A 21,002-nucleotide genomic window follows, 5' to 3' on the forward strand; every position below is an offset into this window, starting at 1 on the left:
GGTTTTAATACTTCCACAACCTGAAAGCAGGGCGGACTGTGTGAACCTTCAGTAGCCTCGAAGATCTATCGGGGGTGGCATGGACGCTGTCTGAGGGTAAGATACACTTCGGAACTCCGATGTTGACTTCCTCCAGTGTAGGCGCACGGCCCCAGGAGATTAGCATCAGTCTATTCAGCCGTAGTGATCTAATCAATTCCCAATGTACGTGGTAATCCCAAAGTTCACTAGGAATGGCCCGGTTCAGAATGCAACCATAGCATTAAAGGTGATCTCGGGCCTCCTTGTGGCTTCTTCTTGTTAGCCCGCCTGGGTACGTAGATAATGCGTTGTTCGGAATTCCGATCGAAGCCGGCATGGCATTTGTGTAGACTTCGAACTAAGACGGCTCCGATATCTTTGACTTGATGAGCTGATCAGGGAGTAAAGTCTGAGAATCTCGTTGAACACTAAATCTCACCGCAAAGAGGTCATGTATAAGATGCTCAAGTGACCTAGGACATTGGTGTCCTTTCATCTATTCGTACATCCATCCACCAGCGACTTCAGCATGAGTGAACCAGAACCAAAGTCATCAAGCCCGACGGTGCAACTGTCACAATGGGTTTCAAAGCTGAAACTGGATGACATCCCGGACCGAGTGCGTACTCGAGCAAAGTACCTAATTCTCGATGGACTGGCGTGCGCATTTGTCGGATCTCATCTACCTTGGTCTGAGACGGCAGCGCAGGCTATGCTCAACCTGGAGCCAACACAGGGAGACGCTTCGCTCATTGGGTGGGGGGGACGCAAAGTTACCGCTCTCACTGCCGCGCTTCTAAATGGAACCTTCATCCAGGGTTTCGAGCTGGATGACTGGCACAGTGAGGCTCCCCTTCATTCGAACAGCATCATTCTGCCAGCTCTGCTTGCCGCTGCAGAACAAGCCAATGCACAAGCTTCCCGCTTCACAACCTCCGGACAAGACTTGCTTCTCGCGACTATCGCGGGCTACGAGACAGGGCCACGTGTAGGGCGTTCTCTCTGGGGTACACATGTTCTCTCATCAGGTTGGCATTCTGGAGCAGTCTTTGGACCTGCTGCTGCCGCCGCCAGCGTCAGCAAGCTTTACGGGCTCGATGCGGACACGGTCGAGGATGCTTTTGGGATAGCATGTACCCAGTCGTGTGGTCTCATGTCTGCCCAGTTCGAGAGCGACGTAAAGCGCATGCACCATGGGTTTGCAGCACGGAACGGTCTTCTGGCTGCTGTCTTGGCACAAGGCGGCTATGTTGGCATCAAGAAAGTCTTTGAGCGCGAGTATGGAGGCTTCTTGAAACAATTCAGTTCTGGAAATGGGAAGCAACCTCAATATCGGCTGGAGGAGTTGACGAGCGAGCTGGGGATCAAGTGGCAGACGGAGGGCATCAGGATCAAGCCGTACGCAGCAATGGCAGGTACACATCCGAGCATTGACTGTATCCGCCATCTCCAGGAGCAGCATCCCGATAGGCTGAAGAGATTCGATGAGATAAAGAAGATTGACATCCTCCTTGGCGAAGCTGCTTTCCATCACGGAGGCTGGAAAGCCGTGAAGCCTCTTACAGCAACGGGAGCTCAGATGAGCAACTCGTTCACGGCTGCCACACAAATTGTTCACGGACAGGTTTTGATGCCACAGTTTACCCCAGAAATGCTCGTTGACAACGATGTTTGGAGGCTTGTCGATCTCACTGAGTGTAAACTCCATGTTACGGATGGCGACTCAATCGGCTGTCAAGAAGTGAGGATTGTGTTTGAAGACGGGACAGTCCTACATCACGGTGTGCCGAATGCATTCGGCGTGGATCCACCCCTGTCTAATGAAGATATAGTGGCCAAATGGAGGCAGCTAACCAAAGGCATTGTTGAGAATGAAGTTGTAGCAAAGATTGAGGAGATAGTGTTGTCTTTGGAGGAGCAGGATGACCTTGTATCACTTTTTAAGCTCATTCGTGAAACATCGAAGAATCCGCTGGCCAGATAGAGCTACACTATGTTCCATAGGCGGTGCTAGCAACAATTCAATATATAACGAACTGGCCCTTAAGTAAAGATATCCTTGATTCAAGTACTGTTAGACTAGCACAATTCGTTAGTTGTGGTCCACTGACCACAGAGGTACTGTAGTCTGTCATGTTTTCACCTCCAGGCGGTTGACTGGGCTCTGAACCATGATAGACATGACATAGAGTTTGCAAAGGACGGCGTAGTGTTGGGTTGTGTTGTACCATAAAGCTCAAATAGAAACTATAGAATAACGCAATGTGTCAGTTTAGAACAACTCTGATGTTCAAGAGTATAGTATCATTATTCAAGAATACGCAAAGCCCAAGGTAGAGGAGAATAAGCTTGATTTAATTCCAGGTATGGTATAGTATATCTTCAGTCCCGGGCCCTCAGTGGAGGGTATCCTCAACGCCACCCAATGCTTTTACCCAACCTGGGCATTGTACGAACCTCGCATTTTGTACTCTATTGTTACATCCCTGTAGCCACATACCATCATGAGCTCTCGCTTTTACCAGCTTGAATGTCTGCGGGGAGAGATTCCTCTGGCCAAAACTCAATATCGCCGTCTTCGCCTAAACTTCCCCTCTTCACAAGACGACCCTTTTCCCTCATAAGATCTTCGACAGTGACTTTCCTATCACCAAAGATGTTCAAGTGGTCGCTGATGACGTGTCTGTTCCTGCACTCGGGACATGTGATGAGTGTAGAGCCATGATGGTAGCCCTGCTTAGAGACATTGTGGTGAGAGCGATGGCCGCATGGAATGCACGTAAATGATAATTGGTAGTGCGACGCCTTGATCTCGGGCCTTTCTCCTTCGCTTTTGGGCGTCTCGCCAGTTTGCGCCTGCTCAGGGTTCGGTTTGGCATATGTTTGGGTAGGTGGTCGTGGAATGTTATGCGCTGCGCGGAAAGAGTGGAGGTTTGTAGTGGCAGGACGAATAAAGGGAGCGCGCAGGAATGGCGAGGAGCGCTGCGGTTGCTTTGGCAGCTGGCGCAGGACTTTGAAAGCGAAGGACGGCGCCCGTGAGGCCATTGTGCGAAGTTTGATTGACTTGAAAAGTGAAGGTTGGGGAAATGTTTTCATGAGTGGAAGAAACGTCTTGGTCTTGAGACGTCATTTGTGGGGCTATCCATGTTAGGAAAGATGATGGAAGGTCAGCGAATCATATCGTTCCCATCACTTACACGTCTTTCACTGCTGCTACAGGAGAAAGATAGATGCATTCTTTGCCTGGATGGTCTGCCCTTCCTCCTATGCAGTAAATACTTCTTCTTGCCAGGTTCAACAAGATTCAACCCCTACATAAGGTTCATCTGCCTCAATAACGAAATTGCTGTCTTAATTTTCCTGGTGCTGCGTTTAATCGTCTTGAGGGATGTATTAGAGCTTTTTGTAACCCGTAATGGCAGGCAACTAAGTTATGTTTTAGATTTCTATAGCATCAGCCTTATGACAAAGTCATTGGTTAAACATTGAAGTAAAACATCTAAGTTATAAGATAGATACATTATTTGCAGTTAAGATTTATTGCTGATAGCTTAAATCAGCATAGGGAACTTGGCAGCCTTAATCAGGCAGTATTAATATAAGTTTCCTTTTTTTTTTTTTTTTCCCTGTCCTTGTCTTCTTCTCAGCAGCTCGCAGCCATCTACTTTCATCCCACAACCTTCAATCGACCTTTGCAACCGCGCCTAGTCCACCCATCACACTTCCTAGGTCTTGGGATAAACTGGTCTAAAGGCTTGATAAGATGTACCAAACTTACCTAGGCCTTTTCATTTCTTAGAAATCACCACCTAAGTTTCCCTGCCATGCGACTCACAACTCTCGCTGCCTGGTTGTGTTGTACGGGCTTCTGTCACGGATATTCTGTTATGGAATCGGAAGACATCGTGCACGGCCTTTTCAAGCTTAATTCAGCACGTTATGCATATGGGTACTATCCTTTGATCTGGGACTCTACCCTTGCCTCCTATGCGCAATTCAATGCCAACCAATTGGGCTATGGTGCCGTGGTTCCTGATAATTTGCAGAGAACTGCTGTATACACAGAGACCTCGGCTACATGCGTGGGTCAACCACAGAGGCGTACTTTCGAGACTGCGGCGAACTTCTGGCTCATTGCCAAAGACAGGCCCAACCGTGAACAAATGGACTACTACAACTACCGTAAGTGATATCTCCGATCTGTTATGGTCTTCACATCCTAACTAATGGCCAAGATGTAATCATGGATCCTGAGGCGAATCGAATCGGATGTGGTCTGTCATATGATGATCAAAAGCCATGCGTTTTTCACACGGTTTGTATGCTTTCTTCCTAAAGATATTGGTATGTTGTCCTACAGATCAAACTAAAGAGAAGCATTGACGGATTGTCTACCAAGTTAGGTAGTGTGCGCATGAGATGATCCCTACCCTTATGGTAACCATCACAAAGGGGAAACGGTAACATCCGACATCATATCGTGGAGTAGGCGGCGAAATAAAGAGTTTGCTTTGCTAGTAGTAATAAATCAGAACCTTTCTTCACCATATCCATCTCGTCTTTCAATCATGTAACAATGTCTACAGGGTAGGCAGCACAGATTATGTAATCAAGGTCAGTCGGTTGGCCCGTGCACTCTGCCCTGCAGCCTGGTGGAACAAGGAGCGACGCGATCGAGAAAAAGGTCCCGTTCGCGCGACTCCATCAAGCATTGAACGTTGAAGCCATCGCGACAGACAGAAAACTCCACATATCTCGACACCTTTAGTTCACATCGATAGTGCTATCATCATCGGGTAAATTTTGGCATCTGAATCACTTCTATCAGTTCCAGCATCCAGCGATAGCGAGAGGAGACTCTTCGCGTCTTTGCGTAGCTCCTTTGCTGCAGCATGAGATGACCATCGAAACCTCATAGCACCCACGATGGAACGATCAAAGCCCCAGGCTTTCTTGACGAGCTACGCGCCGCGACTGCGCGCCTACAACAACTCCCTTCTCACGCCCGTTCTACCAAGCAGCGCGCCCGCCGGACCAGCTTCGAGAACCACGAAGCGAGGGACGACGATCATAAATTATGCTGAAGATGGCTATGACGATTTGGAAGATGATAGCGACGATCCTAGACGACGACCGACGGGACTGAGGAGCTTGCGAAAGGAGGACTCTGCCAGCAGACAAGACCTCGCCGACAAGATTGGCAAAGACACCAAAGAGCCTGTCGAGGTGCAGGGCGTCTGGCGCGATTGGATCGCTAAACACAGGCTGCTGAGGAGCGACCAGCAGAATGCCGTTCAGGCAACATTGCCTCTCACCTTGATTCCGATTCGAATCGATGTGGATGTTCCCGCGTTCATCCCACCAGCTCCATATCCCATGCCGCATAACCCGAGTACGGTGGACACCTCACTTCCTCAGTATCGTCAACAGGAGGCGACAGTGCCGTATAAACTTCGGGACATCTTTTGCTGGAATCTGCACGAGACCCTTATCTCCACCGATCAATTCGCCCAAACTCTAGTGCAGGACCTCGATCTGCCTAACCGGCAGGCAGTCATTGCTGATATCAGCAAGCAAATCCGGACGCAGCTCGAAGAGTACTCGGGCGTTGCCCTCCACCCGCTATTCCATAGTGACCCGCAGGCCCTCTCTGTTCCACAGCCCACGACTGCTGCACTGACGCCGCGGCCAAGCTTCGCGCTGAAGTCTCGGGATGACTCTCCTGTCTCCGCTATCCGAGGGGCGTCCCGGCCTGACACTCCGGCGCAGGCTGGAGGCGCGGCCACTCCTTCGCAATCCCAAGTTCCCGATGTCACCGCAGAGGCGACGCCGATTCTTCCTGAGTCTGACGACTACAACCCTGACGATACCTATCGATGCATCATCAACTTGAACCTTAATCTGGCATCAATGCTCTACACTGATAAGTTTGAATGGTCTCTATTGCACCCGCCTGGAACCGCCGAAGCGTTCGCCAAGGTCACTTGTACAGATCTTGGGCTGACAGGCGAGTGGATACCGGCAATGACGCATGCCATCTACGAAGCGGTTCTGCGGCTGAAAAAGGAAGCCTGTGAGGCTGGCGGCCTTGTTGCTGGATGGGGTGGAATGCAGCAGGAATTACCGAACGATGCTGCCCATGGCTCTGAGGCTGGCTGGAGGTACGACCCGGAGCACCTCGGAGATGACTGGGAGCCGAAAGTAGAATTCCTTAGTAAGGAAGAGATTGAGAAGCGAGAAGGCGACAGAGAACGTGAAGTTCGTCGATTACGCCGTGAGACGGCGCGGTTCAGCTCTACAACAGGCATGCTCGGAGGTACGCCCTTTGGTGCGCCGATGGAAGTCGAGGAGGAGAGAATGGGGCGAGGCGAACGGTCCAAAAAGAAGCGGCGTTTCCGAAGCTTGAGTCCGCTTGGCCGAGGCGGTACACCGGGAGGGCGAGGGACACCAGACGTTGGGGGATATGGAGGTGGTGGAGCTTTGACAGACCAAGAGAGATATCAATGGAGGTGCATGCACTGCAGGATATGGGGCACAAGCGTCTGGGCTGTGAGAGATGGACCAGCAGGTCCAAGAGTAAGTTTAAGGCTTGGCACTCCGTTTTCGTTGCTAACATTACTCAGACTTTATGTGCCAACTGTGGTTATCTCTACGAGCGTGACCAGAGACTGCCCCGTCAAAGTAAAAACATCCATATATCAGATATCCGCGGATAGAGACCATACGAGTCTGCTCTTGACAAAGAGAAGACATCTGGATGCACTCGGTTTCTCCCACAGGCCGCACAAGAAAGCATGAGAGCCGGGCCAACATCATTCGATGCTTCGGTCCTGAACATTGAGGCAAGTGAACGACAACCGCCTGTTCTCATGGGCAGTGGCGGATAGTACTAGCAATGCGTCACCCCGACAGCCAGTGATGATGGTGTTTATTTTTGCGAGGAAAAGCTTTTTGGAGGTGGAAATTGCAAGGGATGATTATACGGCGTCTCGGGAGGATTTGGGGTTCCTCATGTGGAATGATATTTTCTCCCCTATCTATGGAACGCTGGTAATTGCGAGAAGGACATGAGATGCAGTATTGCGAAGTACGCATCCTTGTAGCTTATATTGATGCCCGGTGGTTTACAAGGGGTGTTTGTGATGCGTCCATTAACACTCTAGCACCTTGAATTATAGATGGGTTGAGCTTAACTCAGAATTATGCTCGTGCGAAGAGCAATGCAGTGTGAGGTGGTCTACCTATAGATACGATTTTCGTATAGTCTACCTACTATAGGTAAACATGTGTAGATTACCTTATTCATAGAGAAAGGAACTGCCTATAGGTGATATGCGGTCATCACGTGTGCCAGCTTGACCAGGCCTCCATATTTCCTAAACCTGACCACAACAACCTCATTCTATCCTTGACATGGCCCCGTTAGGCAAAATACATAACTTCAACAGAGCATCATGCGTACTATCCACATATGCAAGTCACCTCTGGACCCTTGCTATTGCATAGCATTACATTGGCTGTCGAGCCACCCAGACAAAGCCGCACCACGCTTTGGGGTAATCCGGAAGAACCTCCTCCACGATCCAATCCGTCCACTCTAATGCACCACATCAAAGCCTAAGGAACGATTAATTTACACCCCGCACTTCTGAAATGGGCTATTCTGTATCTTCCGAAACAGTGGATATCACGTTCCACTTGGGTACTGGACTACTTGGAGACGCCCCCAAGGCGGTTCGAGCCGAGAAGATGCTGCCGATTCATGCAGGGTTGATGACTTTGATACCCCTCGTTAGCCGTCTTCCGTGTCTGGAAAAGGCATTCCGTTCGAGAGCCTCGGCAGTCCGAGAAATCTGTATTATCGTTGCGAGTGCTTCGTATATTGAAGAACAGAAGGTAACACCTCAGAATTGAGGCGGTGGAAAACAAATAACAACCTGGACAGGGCTCATAAACCAAGTGCAGTCAGTCAAGGCCCGGCGGAACAATCGAATCACCGTAACATTCATGTCGATTGCGCGCTGCACATTCGCCAGCCATCACATGAGACTACCAGTCGCAGGCAAGATCTGGTTGCCTGCCTGCTCGCCTGGCAAGGTCCTTACACATGGCCGGCAGGAGAATCCTGGTCTATAGTCAACAATATGCCGGGGTTATAGCCACTATCTCGGTCATGATGTATCCGAAACTGCTGGATTTGGACGAGAAAGCTCTCCAAGCCCTCACCTCCATGCGTCATGTCAGGGGTTTAACTTCTGCCACCTCCGCATTGCCCGGCAGCTGACCAACAACAGCTGTTTTTCGAGATGGGCATGGGCGCACAATGAACACATGAACAAACTAAATTTGACGGAAATTCTCTTCCACGATACCTGCAGTTGCCGCCTTGAGACTTCTTTTAAGCGGACGGGCTGAATCCCGACGTACCGCGAGATCCCCTTTACCAGGACAACTCATTTAGGTTCCACGGCTGTAATTGTTCCACCATCAAGAGCATATTAGCTATGGAAATTGAAGTCAAATATACACCAATGTTTCGAGTTCCCGTTTACAGACGGGAAAAGGAACATCAACGCTACCAAAGACGGATCAGCTGGAAACGGATGCTCAACAGACAGTGTGATGTAAAGATGCCCTTCACTTCCCTTAACAGATCAATATGCATAAACTATCTCCTAAAGGATATATAATCTTCACCGGAGCTACGGCCCATTGAAGCGATGTCTACTGAGGAGCATTGTGCCCGTGGTGCAAGGCACCCGTGGATCTCGAAGACAGGCTTCTCCATATTGATACCAGACGAAGATGTGACAGCACCGCATAATTGGTAAACACCATGCTCGAATAGTGGCAAACGGGCCAAAGCTTTGGGTCCTTGAGAGAACCAACAAGTTGTGGGGTCAGCCTCCTCACTTGAAGTACGGCTAAGTACAATCAACCCTGGGCGGAGATCCATCTGGTTAAGATGGCAGGGTGACTGAAAGGTGACCGTTTACTCCTAGTTGCCTTTCCGGGACTGGTAACTAGACTACCTCACGATCATTCTATGGGTTATATTACGGGTCTCATTAGTCCACGGCAAAAAGACGATGGAAGCGACGGCCCGAAAAACGAACGATGTTCCTATCCTTTAGATGCCTGTGAAAACAGTAATCCTGAATCTTGCTCTTACTCTTACACGGCCTCGTTAGTCCAAGTTACAGGGTCCCTCCAATGAGCGAAGATCATGAGTGCAGCCTCTTCGGAGGCCAAACCATTGCTCTCCTTCGGGAACTACGGACCGGCCTACTCGTTCTCTTTGCTACTGTAGGTACTCATCGGACACTTACCGTACGCCACCGGAGGCTATCACGGAGATCGGCTCAGAAACTGCCCCCTGCAGTCACCGTACCTCGTTGTTGCTCTTCTCGACAAGTCTCCGCTCTGGAGGCATGCCATGCTTTGCCTGTTGTCACCAAGTGAGACATCACTGGCTCAGCAAGGTCTTTCTTACCTTCGTACTGTCCAAGGGCATGCGGCCCGTGAACCGATTCTCTCCTGAAGCTACGAAAATGGAGCCTCATCGGTATGGCGGCTTCTCTTGATGTTGATCACTCCTTTCCTTCGAACTTGGACATGGGTGAAGGGGACGATCTTCTAAGTTCCAGATCTTCTTATTGACAACTATATAACAAGCTCGGATTCCCAATTCAAATCGAACTCACCACTCCTCACCTCATCACCACTTCTTCAGTCAACCCAGTCTCGTCTATCCAACGGTCTAGCTTCACTTCAAAATGTATCGCGTCATCGCAACCGCCTCGGCTCTTATTGCCGCTGCCCGGGCTCAACAGGTCTGCTCTTTGACCACCGAGACCAAGCCTGCCTTGACCTGGTCCAAGTGTACATCCAGCGGCTGCAGCGATGTCAAGGGCTCCGTGGGTATTGATGCCAACTGGCGATGGACTCACCAGACTTCTGGATCTACCAATTGTTACACCGGAAACAAGTGGGATACCTCCATCTGCACTGATGGCAAGACCTGCGCCGAGAAGTGTTGTCTTGATGGCGCCGACTATGCTGGCACCTACGGAATCACTTCCAGCGGCAACCAGCTCAGTCTTGGATTCGTCACCCAGGGCCCCTACAGCAAGAACATCGGTAGCCGAACCTACCTCATGGAGAACGAGAACACCTACCAGATGTTCCAGCTTCTGGGCAACGAGTTCACCTTTGACGTCGATGTCTCTGGTATCGGCTGCGGTCTGAACGGTGCTCTCTACTTCGTCAGCATGGACGAGGATGGTGGCAAGGCCAAGTACTCCGGAAACAAGGCCGGAGCCAAGTACGGAACTGGTTACTGTGATGCTCAGTGCCCTCGTGATGTCAAGTTCATCAACGGAGTTGTAAGTATTAACCTAGAGTACGATTGCAGGTTTGGGACAGACGCTAACCAGTACTCAAGGCCAACTCTGAAGGCTGGGAGCCCTCTGACAGTGATGCTAACGCTGGTGTTGGTAACCTGGGCACTTGCTGTCCCGAGATGGATATCTGGGAGGCCAACTCCATCTCCACCGCCTTCACTCCTCATCCTTGCACCAAGCTCACTCAGCACTCTTGCACTGGCAACTCTTGCGGTGGAACCTACTCTGATGACCGATATGGCGGTACTTGCGATGCCGACGGTTGTGATTTCAACGCCTACCGCCAGGGCAACAAGACCTTCTACGGCCCTGGATCCAACTTCAACGTCGATACCACCAAGAAGATGACTGTTGTCACTCAGTTCCACAAGGGCAGCGACGGACGTCTTTCTGAGATCACCCGTCTGTACGTCCAGAACGGCAAGGTCATTGCCAACTCCGAGTCCAAGATTGCAGGCAACCCCGGTAGCTCTCTTACCTCTGACTTCTGCTCCAAGCAGAAGAGCGTCTTTGGCGATATCGATGACTTCACCAAGAAGGGTGGCTGGAACGGCATGAGCGATGCTCTCGCAGCCCCCATGGTTCTTGTTATGTCTCTCTGGCACGACGTAAGTCTAACGCAGCCCCCCTATTCATATCTGAAACAGAAACATCGCATACTGACTTTTCTCTACAGCACCACTCCAACATGCTCTGGCTCGACTCTACCTACCCTACCGACTCTACCAAGGTTGGATCCCAGCGAGGTTCTTGCGCTACCACCTCTGGCAAGCCCTCCGACCTTGAGCGAGATGTTCCCAACTCCAAGGTTTCCTTCTCCAACATCAAGTTCGGTCCCATCGGAAGTACCTACAAGAGCGACGGCACCACCCCCAACCCCCCTGCCAGCAGCAGCACCACTGGTTCTTCCACTCCTACCAACCCCCCTGCCGGCAGCGTCGACCAGTGGGGACAGTGCGGTGGCCAGAACTACAGCGGCCCCACGACCTGCAAGTCTCCCTTCACCTGCAAGAAGATCAACGACTTCTACTCCCAGTGCCAGTAAAGGGGCTGCCGAGCTATCTATCATGAGATTGAGGAACGATGTGATGAGTGGATGATAAAGAAAGGAGAAGTGCGTGGATGAGATGGACTTGATGTGGGAAGACAGGGGTTGACTTTCAATTTTCCGAGAACTTTGTGCTCTTCTTTTGCCCTTCGTTTGTCTCGCGCAATAAAGAACGACCTTTGCCCCTATTGTTATATACATCGGTAGAAAATAGTTACAACTGTCGTTATCAACCTATCTCTCACTCGACTCGCTTTGAAATTTCTGTATGAGTGACTGTTCCACCGACTATCTCTCGAAGATAATTAATGGCTTCCTGCAACGCCCGTTTGCATCCAGTTCTTGGCAAGAAACAATGTGGCCAAGAAAGACATGAAATCCTGCCAACAAGACGATATGGGAACACAATATACATAAGAGACCAATATCTTGGAGATAATATCGGTATTGCGAACGTCGGCTCTAATGTATGGATAAGGCTGTTGCGTTCTTTGGCGTAGTGTATGTCGCCTTATATTGTGTGATGCTGAAAATAAGCACCTTGTCTAGTTATGTCGATATTTGAAAGCTTTGGGCTATACTTTGGGTATTTCTATAGAGGCATTTGACTTTTCAATATGGATAAGACTGTGGAGTTAAAAGAAGCTTTGAGCCCAACGGGAAGACAATGACGCCCAGTGTCGACTTCATGATATGATGTCTGTCAGCTAGCCTCCTATTACACAATCTGGATGGGACATGCCACTTTCAGGGTACTTGACTTTTCCTAGGGATCACAGCAATATCTTCGTATCTTCAATGTATCCTTATATCAGCATATATGTCTAGGTAGATGCACGACTAAAACGATTGCCTTCCACATCTCGAATTCCTAGATGCAAAATTATCCAAACTCAAAATACCCCATCAATTACAGTAGATTTAAACAGACTCCCGCTTCTTCTCGCTCTGCTGAATCTCAGCCCCGTCCTTGAACTCCTGGGTCTGATGCTGAGCAGTGTCAACGCCGAGCATCTGGGCACCCTTCTCAGTGTGATCGGCACCACCGAAAACAGTATCCATGTGCTCAAGAGAGATACCCTTGGTTTCGGGGACAAAGAAGAACACAAAAACGCAGAGCAGGATGTTGACGGCAAAGAAGAAGAAGAGGCACTTGAGGCCGGTCTTGGCGAGGAATGTTGGGAAGAACTGTTGGAAAATGGTGTTGGCCACATTCTGGCATTGAGAGGCCATACCGACGGCCTGGGTTCGGACGTTGGCGGAGAAGACTTCACTGGTCCACATCCACACACCGGCACCCCATGAAGGCTTATAGAAGAAGCTATAATAGTATGTTAGTATGCGTTCAAGAAAGGCGAAAAGCAAGAAAGCTCACATGAAGAGGTAGAGCATGACAACAATGCCAATAGCAGTGGGCTCGGTCTTGGGGGTGGGAGTAGCGAGACCAATGACGGGAACAATCAACATGCAGACAGCCATACCCGCGGCACCGACCATGAAGAGCCATCGGCGACCAAAGCGATCCGCGGTCCATACAGCGTTCAATGTGAATAGAATACCCATGGTGGCCCACAAAGCGTTGATGAGGTTGATCTTTTCAGTCGAAGTCCAGACTTGCTTGTAAATGGAAGTGGAGTAGGTGTTGAGGGTACCCTGGCCGGTGAGCTGCTGGCCGACGTTGAGGACAACTGCAATACCGAAGCGCTTCCTGATAGAAGGATCCTTGAAAAGGGCACGGTATCCAGGGCTGATGGCCTCCTTCTCGTACTCGATAGCAGCCTGGATAGCCAGGACCTCGTCCTCAACCTCCTCCTCAGTGTCACGGATGCTTCGAAGGGCGGAGCGGGCATCGTCGATCTTTCCCTTCTTGATAAGGAAACGGGGAGACTCTGGCTGGAATGGGAGCAGGATGATGACAAAGATGGGGACCATGACCTGGAAGATAACAACCATGCGCCAATCCCACTCGCCGAGCTTCTCTCGGTTCTTGCCGCAAGCGAAGTTGATCCAGTAGGCAATAAAGGCACCGACCGAGTAGAAGAGTTGCCAGAAGGTCATGACCTGACCTCGAATCTCAGCGGGGGCAACCTCACCGATGTAAACAGGGCCAGCAGCTGGAAGGAAGTCAGTGACCAGTCACAGGAGCTGGTGAGAGTATATAACGTACTGAGAGCGGTACCCTGGCCAATACCGATGAGGACACGGCCGAGAATGAAGACACCAAGCTTTCCCTTGGGAGCAAAAGCCTGGATGATGGCGGCGATGATGGTGATGAAGCAACCAATACCCATACCGGCACGTCGACCAAGCCAATCAGCCAAGGGGCCACCGATGAAGAAACCACTAACGATAGCACCGATAGTGTAGCATGTGTTGATGAGACCGACAGTGTAACTGTCATTCTTGAGGTCAAGATTGAACCAGTTCAGCCAGTTCTCCGAGGCCTGGAGAGCGTTGAAGACACTGGAGTCAAAGCCGTAGAGCGTCATACAAGACGCAGCTACCATGGCAATGAACCAGTTGTAGACTCTGGTCTTGCTGGGCATGTTGGCGGTGTCTGGCCCTGTGCCTTTCTTCTTTTTTTCGGGTGTCTTTTGTCTAGAAAGAGTTGCCGATTATACGACTCAAGAATGAGAAAGGTCGGACTCAAGAAGAGGCAGAGAAGAGAATGAGGATAGTGGCACAAAGAACAGAGAAGAGAAGGAGAGAAGATGATGCTTCCCTTGCTATCTTTTTATCTTCGAGACGAGGAAGGAACCCCCAGAGGCTAGAGCCGTCTTTCTTGCCCCCAGACCCCAGACTAAGGTATGTCTTTCCTAGGTTAACCCCAGACCCAACCCCAGGATGCGGTTGCGGTTTGCCTTGCGGCTACCTACCTATGGATGGTTTACGGACGGACGCACCTTCCCCACCATTCCGTAAGTCTCTAATTGTGTATTAAATGTGATGTCTCGATTTGAATGGCCGAACTTGCTTTCTGTTGTTGCTGTCTCCCGAAAACTTCACTTGACTAAGTGTTCGGCAGAAGAGACAGGATTTACATCCACCATTCACGCTCGCCAGTCGACCCCTGGTAGGTACTTGATGATAAGGCAGTTGAGCATGTATATCAGTTTCATGTCGTCTTATCGAACGTTGAGAATTCGCTTAATTATCGTTGTTTCCACTTTTCTAGCACTGAGTCGGGATCCCATCATCCCATCCCATCGTTGAGCGCTTCACAGTTCAAACCCCCGCAACTATTGAACGACTTAACGTAAGGTAGCCCAAGATCGGAACCCCCAAAGTTGCATCCTATTCCCCCACGATTCATTTACCATGAGTCTAAAGAATAGAATTCAGTCCAATGTATCAAAAGAAGACTCCCTTAATTAGACTTGTGATGCTACTGTGCCGTGCCGAGTTCCGTCTGCCCAGGTCGCTAACCCCTGCCATGCCCTCCACCGGCTCGGCGCCTCTGTCAGTTTTGGGTGGCATGCTTAACGCCTGTTGGAGCAATTTCTTCCTGGCGTTCTCTTAGACCTCGACTCTCTTTGGAATTGGCTTCCTTGGGGGAGTGGAGAATGGGGGGAAAATGCCTTTTTGCGGCTGATGATGGCCATACCGCGTGGCCAGATGGCAGGGCATCAAAAGCTACGATACGTGGAATATCTAAGGAAATAATTCCTCCGTCAGAAATAGTCAAAATTTAACTCTGCCCGTGCTAGACCCGTTCTGAGCCAAGCTCCATGGTCTCCACCTCCACGATTCACCCGTGCGGAGTAGACCGCTTCTCGTTTTCCTGGATCTCTTCCCCGCATTGGATTTGCCTTGGTTATGGAGAAGAATCTCGGGGAGAAAGCAAATAAAGATAAGCGGTTATTGGGGAGTGATGACTCCGTGATCTTTGGTGTTCCATCTTAGGTAGGTACAAGTATGCCGCGATATGCTACGATTAGCAACTGAGCCTGATGGTGCCACTTCGTCCATACCTTTGACAGTTGAGTCTATCTCAACAGCACAGAGAGTCGTGTAGTAACCCCAATATGGGTCCTCCAACTTGACAACGACCTCATGGATGATGGACGTAGGTAGTAGACTTGGTCAAAGCGTAACATGGCTTGGTTGACTCCAAAACTGGACCACATAGCTCCAGCTCCAGCACTTGCCAAGACATCGACCCCTGATTCCGCCCGATCTTACACCCTCTTACTCCGTACAAGTTGTCATATTGCATCTTGACCATACCGCTTAGACGACAACATCAACAAACCACACCATACCATACATCTCAATGCCAAGTGCGATCAACCCAGGGTCTCAAGCACCACTGACAACAGACCGATGCTCCCTTTGTGACGACGTTGTATCTTACCTTACAAGTGTTTGGCCTTTGCAGAGTACCTAATAGCTACCTATTCTTCACAGTTTCCCTCTCCTTGATAGCAGCACCACTAACGTTAACTGACTCTTTGGCGGGAAGACGTTCAACATAAAACCAAACCAGGCGATTCCTATGTTTCGGCGGGGTCGGCCGATTGCTAGATAAATGATAGTGAAGATGTGCCATATTTCTGCCTTGACTCCATCATTCCAACTCCGAATGACAGCATTGTCACCCCCAAACTTTGCGTCCATCCCCGTCATTTCTACACTAAACAATGCACAATTGCTTTCGGCTAAATTTGAATCGATGCAGTAGTTTTCATCATACTTCCCTAACATTGACCAATAGCTTGCTTTACGGGGTTCTAGTCGTAGTCACACAAAGCATTGTCTTTCTAAAATACCTTAGTTTGACAACCTATTCAATCCTGTCAATAAAACTCTTACACCATGAAGCATCCTTATTCGAAACCGCCCTCATAGTAATTGAATCTCGATTCATACCAGCAATAAGTTTCACCCTATTCACGGCTGGCCCGCGAACATCGAGAATATTACAAATCCAAACCTCCTATCTAATCTATTGAATGGCCTTACAAAGATATACACAAGAATTGGGATTATATGTCACTTTGGAATTGTTTGAGAGGTAATGTTCATAAACATGTCTATACGCAAATTCTTTACTTCCTATGGCTTTCATTGGTGTGGGTCGGCCGGACCGCATAACTGCAGACTCCAGCTCCTAATCAACATATTGAACAAGGTATAATATACTGCATCTCGGCATACTAGGAATTTAGGCTTTTACTCTACCCAAAATCTAACCTAAGAGCCTCAATCCTAGAGCGTGCTTCGGAGTTAAACATGAGGAGTGTTTCTACCCTCATCTTCCAAACACAGCTCCTGGGATGTATTATCAGAGGTCGTCACCGTGAGCATTTGTGTAAGATCAACTCCTCCCAATGGCATCTCCTTGATCTGCTGTAAGATTTGTATTTAAAAACCAGCCTGAGTTTGGGGTGGTATACCCCTGCCTTGATACTGTAATTGATACTGTTCTCTAGCGGTATCCCGTGCTTGCTTTCGCCTCGAAAGTCGTTCCACCATTTCCTGGGATATCATACTAAAACTTTCTCTCCAGGTCGAGGCATCTGCCCAACGGTCTCCGTAGGTATCTAATGTCTGTGAGACCTTATCGAGACATCTCAGGCTGCGATCGAGATTATCCTCTCCATTCATCCCTTGCGGTTGCAGTCGCCTTGGGAGAGGAGGGGCAGGTGCAGCACCCGGGCGAGAAATTGGAATTGGAACCGGCATTCCCGAAAGAAGCATATCTTCTGCATCTCTTAGAACCGCGAGGAACTGATTCGCCATAAAATAGACCCTCAACACGTCATGGTATGTATAGAACCCGGAGTTTTGTGCACCATGTGCTATCTCATGGACAGTGTCAAGGTAGGCCATCGAATGCTCAAAAATCAGGATACGGTTATAGTCGGTAATGCTGGGTGCCCTGGCCGAGGGCGCAATACAGTAGACGTAGCTATACCTCAGCTCTTGGTCGAACAATTGTCTGATTTCAGGGGCCAGATTTGTCGGTAAAGTGTCTTGCCATTCGCGCATATCAAGACACATTTTCCAAATATAGGAGATTGGATCCTGCAGAGGGACTGAGCCTGATTGGTACAACTCCTGGTACCAATGGGATTGTGCTCGTCGGAGTTGAAAGAGTAGTAGAGCAGGGTCCGCGGGTTGGGGACCGGTGATGGGACCTGACGCAGAACTCTTTCTCCTGTTACTAGATGCCTGGGGAAAGGCAACATTGACAGTATCATCTGTGAACGAGAATGTTCGCGCGTGGACCATACTGATGGCACTAAAGTGCAGATTAGCAGGTGCGGGCTTGGTTACAGAGGGAGGGTTATAGAGACCTACCGGTCAAGAGCATAGACGCAATAAAAGATCTTGCGTCGCATGTCCAGAGAAGCTTTGTCAGGGACAGCAGACAAAGGAGGGTCTTGGTGAAAACCCAGGTCAACTATCGCACGGGCTGTGAAACCTATCAAATGCCAGCTATCGAAGTGGGCAGGGTCCAACATGGCATACTGCGTCAAAAGAAGAAGCGACTGGATTTGCGTCACGTATCCGGGGGTGAGAGCACCATCGGCATGGTTCATAGCTCTTGACGCATACTCGAGGCCAGTAAGATAGTGTGTATCCTGGATACGTTTGCTTTGGGCTGTAGAGCCAATGGCAAGGACCATGTACACCATCCAGTAGTCCGAGTCTTTGATGGTCCGGGTATCTTCTTGATATATGTCGTCAAGAGCGGTTAAAAGTGAGGTTTCTGAAAAGCAGGGGAACAACGAATAGACGTTGTCCATGTAATGCTGGACCAGCACATGAGCAGTCTGCCTTGGAGGTAAGCGGGCTTGGTCAGACTCTGGAAGGGCATCGTTCGTTGTTGCCGCCAAGACAAGTCTAGCAAAAGTCATGTTTGTTGATATGGGTTCAAAGTCTCGCGTTGTCGCATTGACAGAACTAATGAGGCATATTAGCACCAAAAGAAAGGGACTTGGGAGCTGTTCAGTACTTACAGAAAGCCAAAGTCGGATACAAGAGAGTTGACATCGGAGGTCTCCCGCTTTTGCGCCGCTTTGCGATGTATAGCGGCACGAATGAGCGCAAGAGAGTCTCTACGGTCCATCTGTTGCACATTCAAGGCCGATGCATCTGTATCATGGAGTGCAACGGATGCCTTGCGTGATTTTGCAAACTGAAGCCGTTTTTCAAGCTTCTCTATGCGCAATTCCAGGGCCGCCACGTAACTGAACACAAAGATTAGATGGGCTCTCGCTCTCAAGGACCAAATTATCGACCAACCTTCTCTCCTTGCCTCGAGCGAACTGATCGTTTGCTGCTGAACACTCATTTGAACGACCAGCCTTTTCGCAGGCTGTGCAAGCCGGGAGTTTTCCATCACACTATATGGTGTTAGCCACTGTCCGAAACATATGAGCGGCAAGTTAGTTGCGTTTACCTTGACCTTGGCAGCGCGGCCTTATACATGAAGCCAGTCAGCAAACATGACCCTTCGAATATAGGCTCACTACTTACACCGAGAGCAAGCGGACACTGGCCTTGACACCCTCAAAAGCGGGTTGTGAGAGAAACTCGGACGTGGCATTTTTTCCAAGTCTGTAGATGCCGACCTAGCACAAGGTATCGACGGCAAAAGCCCTGAGGGACTGATAGTGCAGAGTGTCCGTGCAATCAACTACAATAAGCGTAACGGATAGAGCTTGACTGGAGATAGTAGGTGATGGGTGAGGTCTGGGGTAACAGTTCGTTCGACTGTCGTCAAATTTCTCCACTCGGAAGCGAAGCGGGACAATCAAGACCACGAGGACCAGGTTGGTTCCAGGAGTCAGTGGATCGGCCTGTAACTAATCTAAGCCGTTGACTCCGGGGATACAAAGAGATTGCAGTTGGCCTTTGAAGAACCTCGAGGAGCCTGACCACAACGTGAAGCGCAATCAGAAAGAGGCGTGGGAAATGGGCGCGGTCTTGTGCAGGCAGTCAATCCACTGTTCCGTGGCGTCGTTGGCTAGTTCTTCTGAGTGGACGGTTGCGGGACAATCATCCAGGAATGGACTTAAAAAGAACTCGATGCGTCGGCAACGCGTTGTATTGGGGTTTCAGAACTCTCTATAAGTTTCTGGAAAAGACAGGCTCAGATGATGACGGGAGGGAAATGGCATCTCAACCGCAAAATATGGCAATGTAGGTAGTTTTGTCGACAACACAGGTAACAAAGTGCTATTGTCTCATCGAGTCGACTCGTGTCCCTCGAGTTGTCGAGCGGGGTGGGGCAACAAATGTGGGTGGATAGGTAGAGAATAGATGGCGTAGTAGTAGTGCGGTTATACAGCGGCACAAATGACGATTGTTAGCAAGAGGTACAGGTTCTATTATATGATCCGTGACGGGCAGTTTTAGTATTGAAGAGCGTTGCTATTTCTGATGGTGATAACAGTTGTTTATTGTGTACCAAGAATGTCAGCGGATGAGTGCAAGGAAGAAAAAAAGATAAGCGCGTGCTTCCCATCTATGGATGGCAGGACGGACAGTTTAGTTGTTTGTTATTGGCAAGTAAGGTAAGCTCATCCCAGGCGGGCGTCAGTAAAACAACTACTAACCTCGGTTCATGAGTGTAAACTCTAGGTTCCTATTCACTAACCCCAAAACAAAATTCAGGAACAGTGATCAGTGACTCCCCGAAGCCTGAATATCCAACATGCCGATTCCTGGGCACTAGCGAATTTTCCTGTATACAAAGGTTCCGAACTCTATCGTATGCTGTCTCATTTTGCCATATTAAGCCACCGAAATGCAGAGCTGTAGAACCAGGGCGAACTTAGGATACGACGAATCTTAGACGGACGGGCCGGATTCATTTCCCCGATGCACGTCAGTTCAATACTATTACTTTAAATACTGCCGAATACCTTATTAGTTAATGTGCCTGTGTACGTACTTGGCCTGCAGAATACTGTGCAATCATAACCCCCTTCGACCTCACTATGACACGCCAAGGTCTGTTGGTTTAGGAGCTATATGTCTCTCTACTTGACTAAACCTCTCATTCTTGGACTGTCGACAACTGAAAATACTATAACATCAAGGACCGACTTACAGCCTGTAAACCTGACTGGGTAGCGATAAGATGGGAATTTGTATCGACAAAACAAAGCATGAGATATTGGACGTGGCATGGCAAGGTTTTGTAGCTTATTTATCAATCGATAGAGGCGCGAACAGACTTCAAGGCTAAGTAGGATACCTGTATTAGCGGGTCTCGTGAGCAAGGCATCCAGTCCATGGCAGATGAAAACAGAACAAATCATGCATGCATAGATACGGATAGGTAGCTGGGTATTCGCCCGGTGGCACACCCGGCTGGAGAAGAATCAATTCCGCACGGTACTTGAGTATCAAGCTCAAGTTCCGCGGCCCATAAAATAACACGATGTGACACGATGTTTGGTCAAAGCTGGAGTGGGCTTTATCAGATTACGGCAGATGCCTGAATCTATAACAGGGAATCGTATATGGGTCCTTTGAGGTACCTTACTGTACTACGCTACGTGTTGTGAGGGACT

The 21,002-nt window shown here is 49.4% G+C and overlaps 7 protein-coding genes across 9 annotated transcripts; 4 read left to right on the forward strand and 3 right to left on the reverse strand.

Moving 5' to 3' along the window:
- Positions 1–550: 550 nt before the first annotated feature.
- On the forward strand, positions 551–2,064 carry FVEG_01041 (hypothetical protein; the record flags this gene model as incomplete). Its single annotated transcript, XM_018887816.1, has 1 exon — positions 551–2,064. The coding sequence occupies one exon, from the start codon at positions 551–553 to the stop codon at positions 2,003–2,005; it is 1,455 nt and encodes a 484-aa protein (XP_018743619.1). The 3' UTR covers positions 2,006–2,064.
- Positions 2,065–2,304: 240 nt separating this feature from the next.
- On the reverse strand, positions 2,305–3,133 carry FVEG_01040 (hypothetical protein). Its single transcript, XM_018887815.1, has one exon. The coding sequence runs from the start codon at positions 3,115–3,117 to the stop codon at positions 2,524–2,526; it is 594 nt and encodes a 197-aa protein (XP_018743618.1). The 5' UTR covers positions 3,118–3,133; the 3' UTR covers positions 2,305–2,523.
- Positions 3,134–3,908: 775 nt separating this feature from the next.
- On the forward strand, positions 3,909–4,357 carry FVEG_01039 (hypothetical protein; the record flags this gene model as incomplete). Its single annotated transcript, XM_018887814.1, has 2 exons — positions 3,909–4,203; positions 4,257–4,357. 2 exons carry the CDS (start codon positions 3,909–3,911, stop codon positions 4,355–4,357), a joined length of 396 nt encoding a protein of 131 aa, XP_018743617.1.
- Positions 4,358–4,722: 365 nt separating this feature from the next.
- Positions 4,723–7,378, forward strand: FVEG_01038 (hypothetical protein). Its single transcript, XM_018887813.1, has 2 exons — positions 4,723–6,597; positions 6,645–7,378. Exons 1-2 carry the CDS (start codon positions 4,948–4,950, stop codon positions 6,735–6,737), a joined length of 1,743 nt encoding a protein of 580 aa, XP_018743616.1. The 5' UTR covers positions 4,723–4,947; the 3' UTR covers positions 6,738–7,378.
- A 29-nt stretch (positions 7,379–7,407) lies between these two features.
- Positions 7,408–11,721, forward strand: FVEG_01037 (exoglucanase type C). Of its 2 annotated transcripts, XM_018887812.1 has the most exons (4): positions 7,408–8,949; positions 9,024–10,406; positions 10,466–11,032; positions 11,101–11,721. In XM_018887812.1, the coding sequence occupies exons 2-4, from the start codon at positions 9,798–9,800 to the stop codon at positions 11,467–11,469; spliced, it is 1,545 nt and encodes a 514-aa protein (XP_018743615.1). In that variant the 5' UTR covers positions 7,408–8,949; positions 9,024–9,797; the 3' UTR covers positions 11,470–11,721. The 2 variants fall into 2 exon arrangements, with proteins under 2 accessions (XP_018743615.1, XP_018743614.1); XM_018887811.1 differs by having other exon boundaries at positions 7,431–10,406.
- A 512-nt stretch (positions 11,722–12,233) lies between these two features.
- Positions 12,234–14,537, reverse strand: FVEG_01036 (hypothetical protein). Of its 2 annotated transcripts, XM_018887809.1 has the most exons (4): positions 14,349–14,537; positions 13,640–14,283; positions 12,848–13,586; positions 12,237–12,793 (listed from the first exon to the last, which is right to left on the reverse strand). In XM_018887809.1, exons 2-4 carry the CDS (start codon positions 14,016–14,018, stop codon positions 12,394–12,396), a joined length of 1,518 nt encoding a protein of 505 aa, XP_018743612.1. In that variant the 5' UTR covers positions 14,019–14,283; positions 14,349–14,537; the 3' UTR covers positions 12,237–12,393. The 2 variants fall into 2 exon arrangements, with proteins under 2 accessions (XP_018743613.1, XP_018743612.1); XM_018887810.1 differs by lacking the exon at positions 14,349–14,537 and having other exon boundaries at positions 12,234–12,793; positions 13,640–14,305.
- Positions 14,538–16,502: 1,965 nt separating this feature from the next.
- On the reverse strand, positions 16,503–19,750 carry FVEG_01035 (hypothetical protein). Its single transcript, XM_018887808.1, has 6 exons — positions 18,958–19,750; positions 18,881–18,900; positions 18,724–18,824; positions 18,438–18,668; positions 17,776–18,381; positions 16,503–17,716 (listed from the first exon to the last, which is right to left on the reverse strand). Exons 1-6 carry the CDS (start codon positions 19,025–19,027, stop codon positions 16,837–16,839), a joined length of 1,908 nt encoding a protein of 635 aa, XP_018743611.1. The 5' UTR covers positions 19,028–19,750; the 3' UTR covers positions 16,503–16,836.
- Between the last annotated feature and the right edge of the window lie 1,252 nt (positions 19,751–21,002).

The sequence above is a fragment of the Fusarium verticillioides genome, chromosome 1 (genome assembly GCF_000149555.1).
Source record: "Fusarium verticillioides 7600 chromosome 1, whole genome shotgun sequence".
In the NCBI taxonomy this organism is placed as follows: domain Eukaryota; kingdom Fungi; phylum Ascomycota; class Sordariomycetes; order Hypocreales; family Nectriaceae; genus Fusarium; species Fusarium verticillioides.

Coding starts and splice junctions, on each gene's coding strand:
- FVEG_01040 (XM_018887815.1), bottom strand. CDS start 3,117: ATGAAAACATTTCCCCAACCTTCACTTTTCAAGTCAATCAAACTTCGC.
- FVEG_01038 (XM_018887813.1), top strand. CDS start 4,948: ATGGAACGATCAAAGCCCCAGGCTTTCTTGACGAGCTACGCGCCGCGA. Junction 6,598..6,644: donor ATGGACCAGCAGGTCCAAGA/GTAAGTTTAAGG, acceptor AACATTACTCAG/ACTTTATGTGCCAACTGTGG.
- FVEG_01037 (XM_018887812.1), top strand. CDS start 9,798: ATGTATCGCGTCATCGCAACCGCCTCGGCTCTTATTGCCGCTGCCCGG. Junction 10,407..10,465: donor TCAAGTTCATCAACGGAGTT/GTAAGTATTAAC, acceptor CCAGTACTCAAG/GCCAACTCTGAAGGCTGGGA. Junction 11,033..11,100: donor TTATGTCTCTCTGGCACGAC/GTAAGTCTAACG, acceptor TTTTCTCTACAG/CACCACTCCAACATGCTCTG.
- FVEG_01036 (XM_018887810.1), bottom strand. CDS start 14,018: ATGCCCAGCAAGACCAGAGTCTACAACTGGTTCATTGCCATGGTAGCT. Junction 13,587..13,639: donor TGGCCAGGGTACCGCTCTCA/GTACGTTATATA, acceptor ACTTCCTTCCAG/CTGCTGGCCCTGTTTACATC. Junction 12,794..12,847: donor GTCATGCTCTACCTCTTCAT/GTGAGCTTTCTT, acceptor ATACTATTATAG/CTTCTTCTATAAGCCTTCAT.
- FVEG_01035 (XM_018887808.1), bottom strand. CDS start 19,027: ATGCCACGTCCGAGTTTCTCTCACAACCCGCTTTTGAGGGTGTCAAGG. Junction 18,669..18,723: donor GCTCGAGGCAAGGAGAGAAG/GTTGGTCGATAA, acceptor CTTTGTGTTCAG/TTACGTGGCGGCCCTGGAAT. Junction 17,717..17,775: donor TGCGTCTATGCTCTTGACCG/GTAGGTCTCTAT, acceptor TCTGCACTTTAG/TGCCATCAGTATGGTCCACG.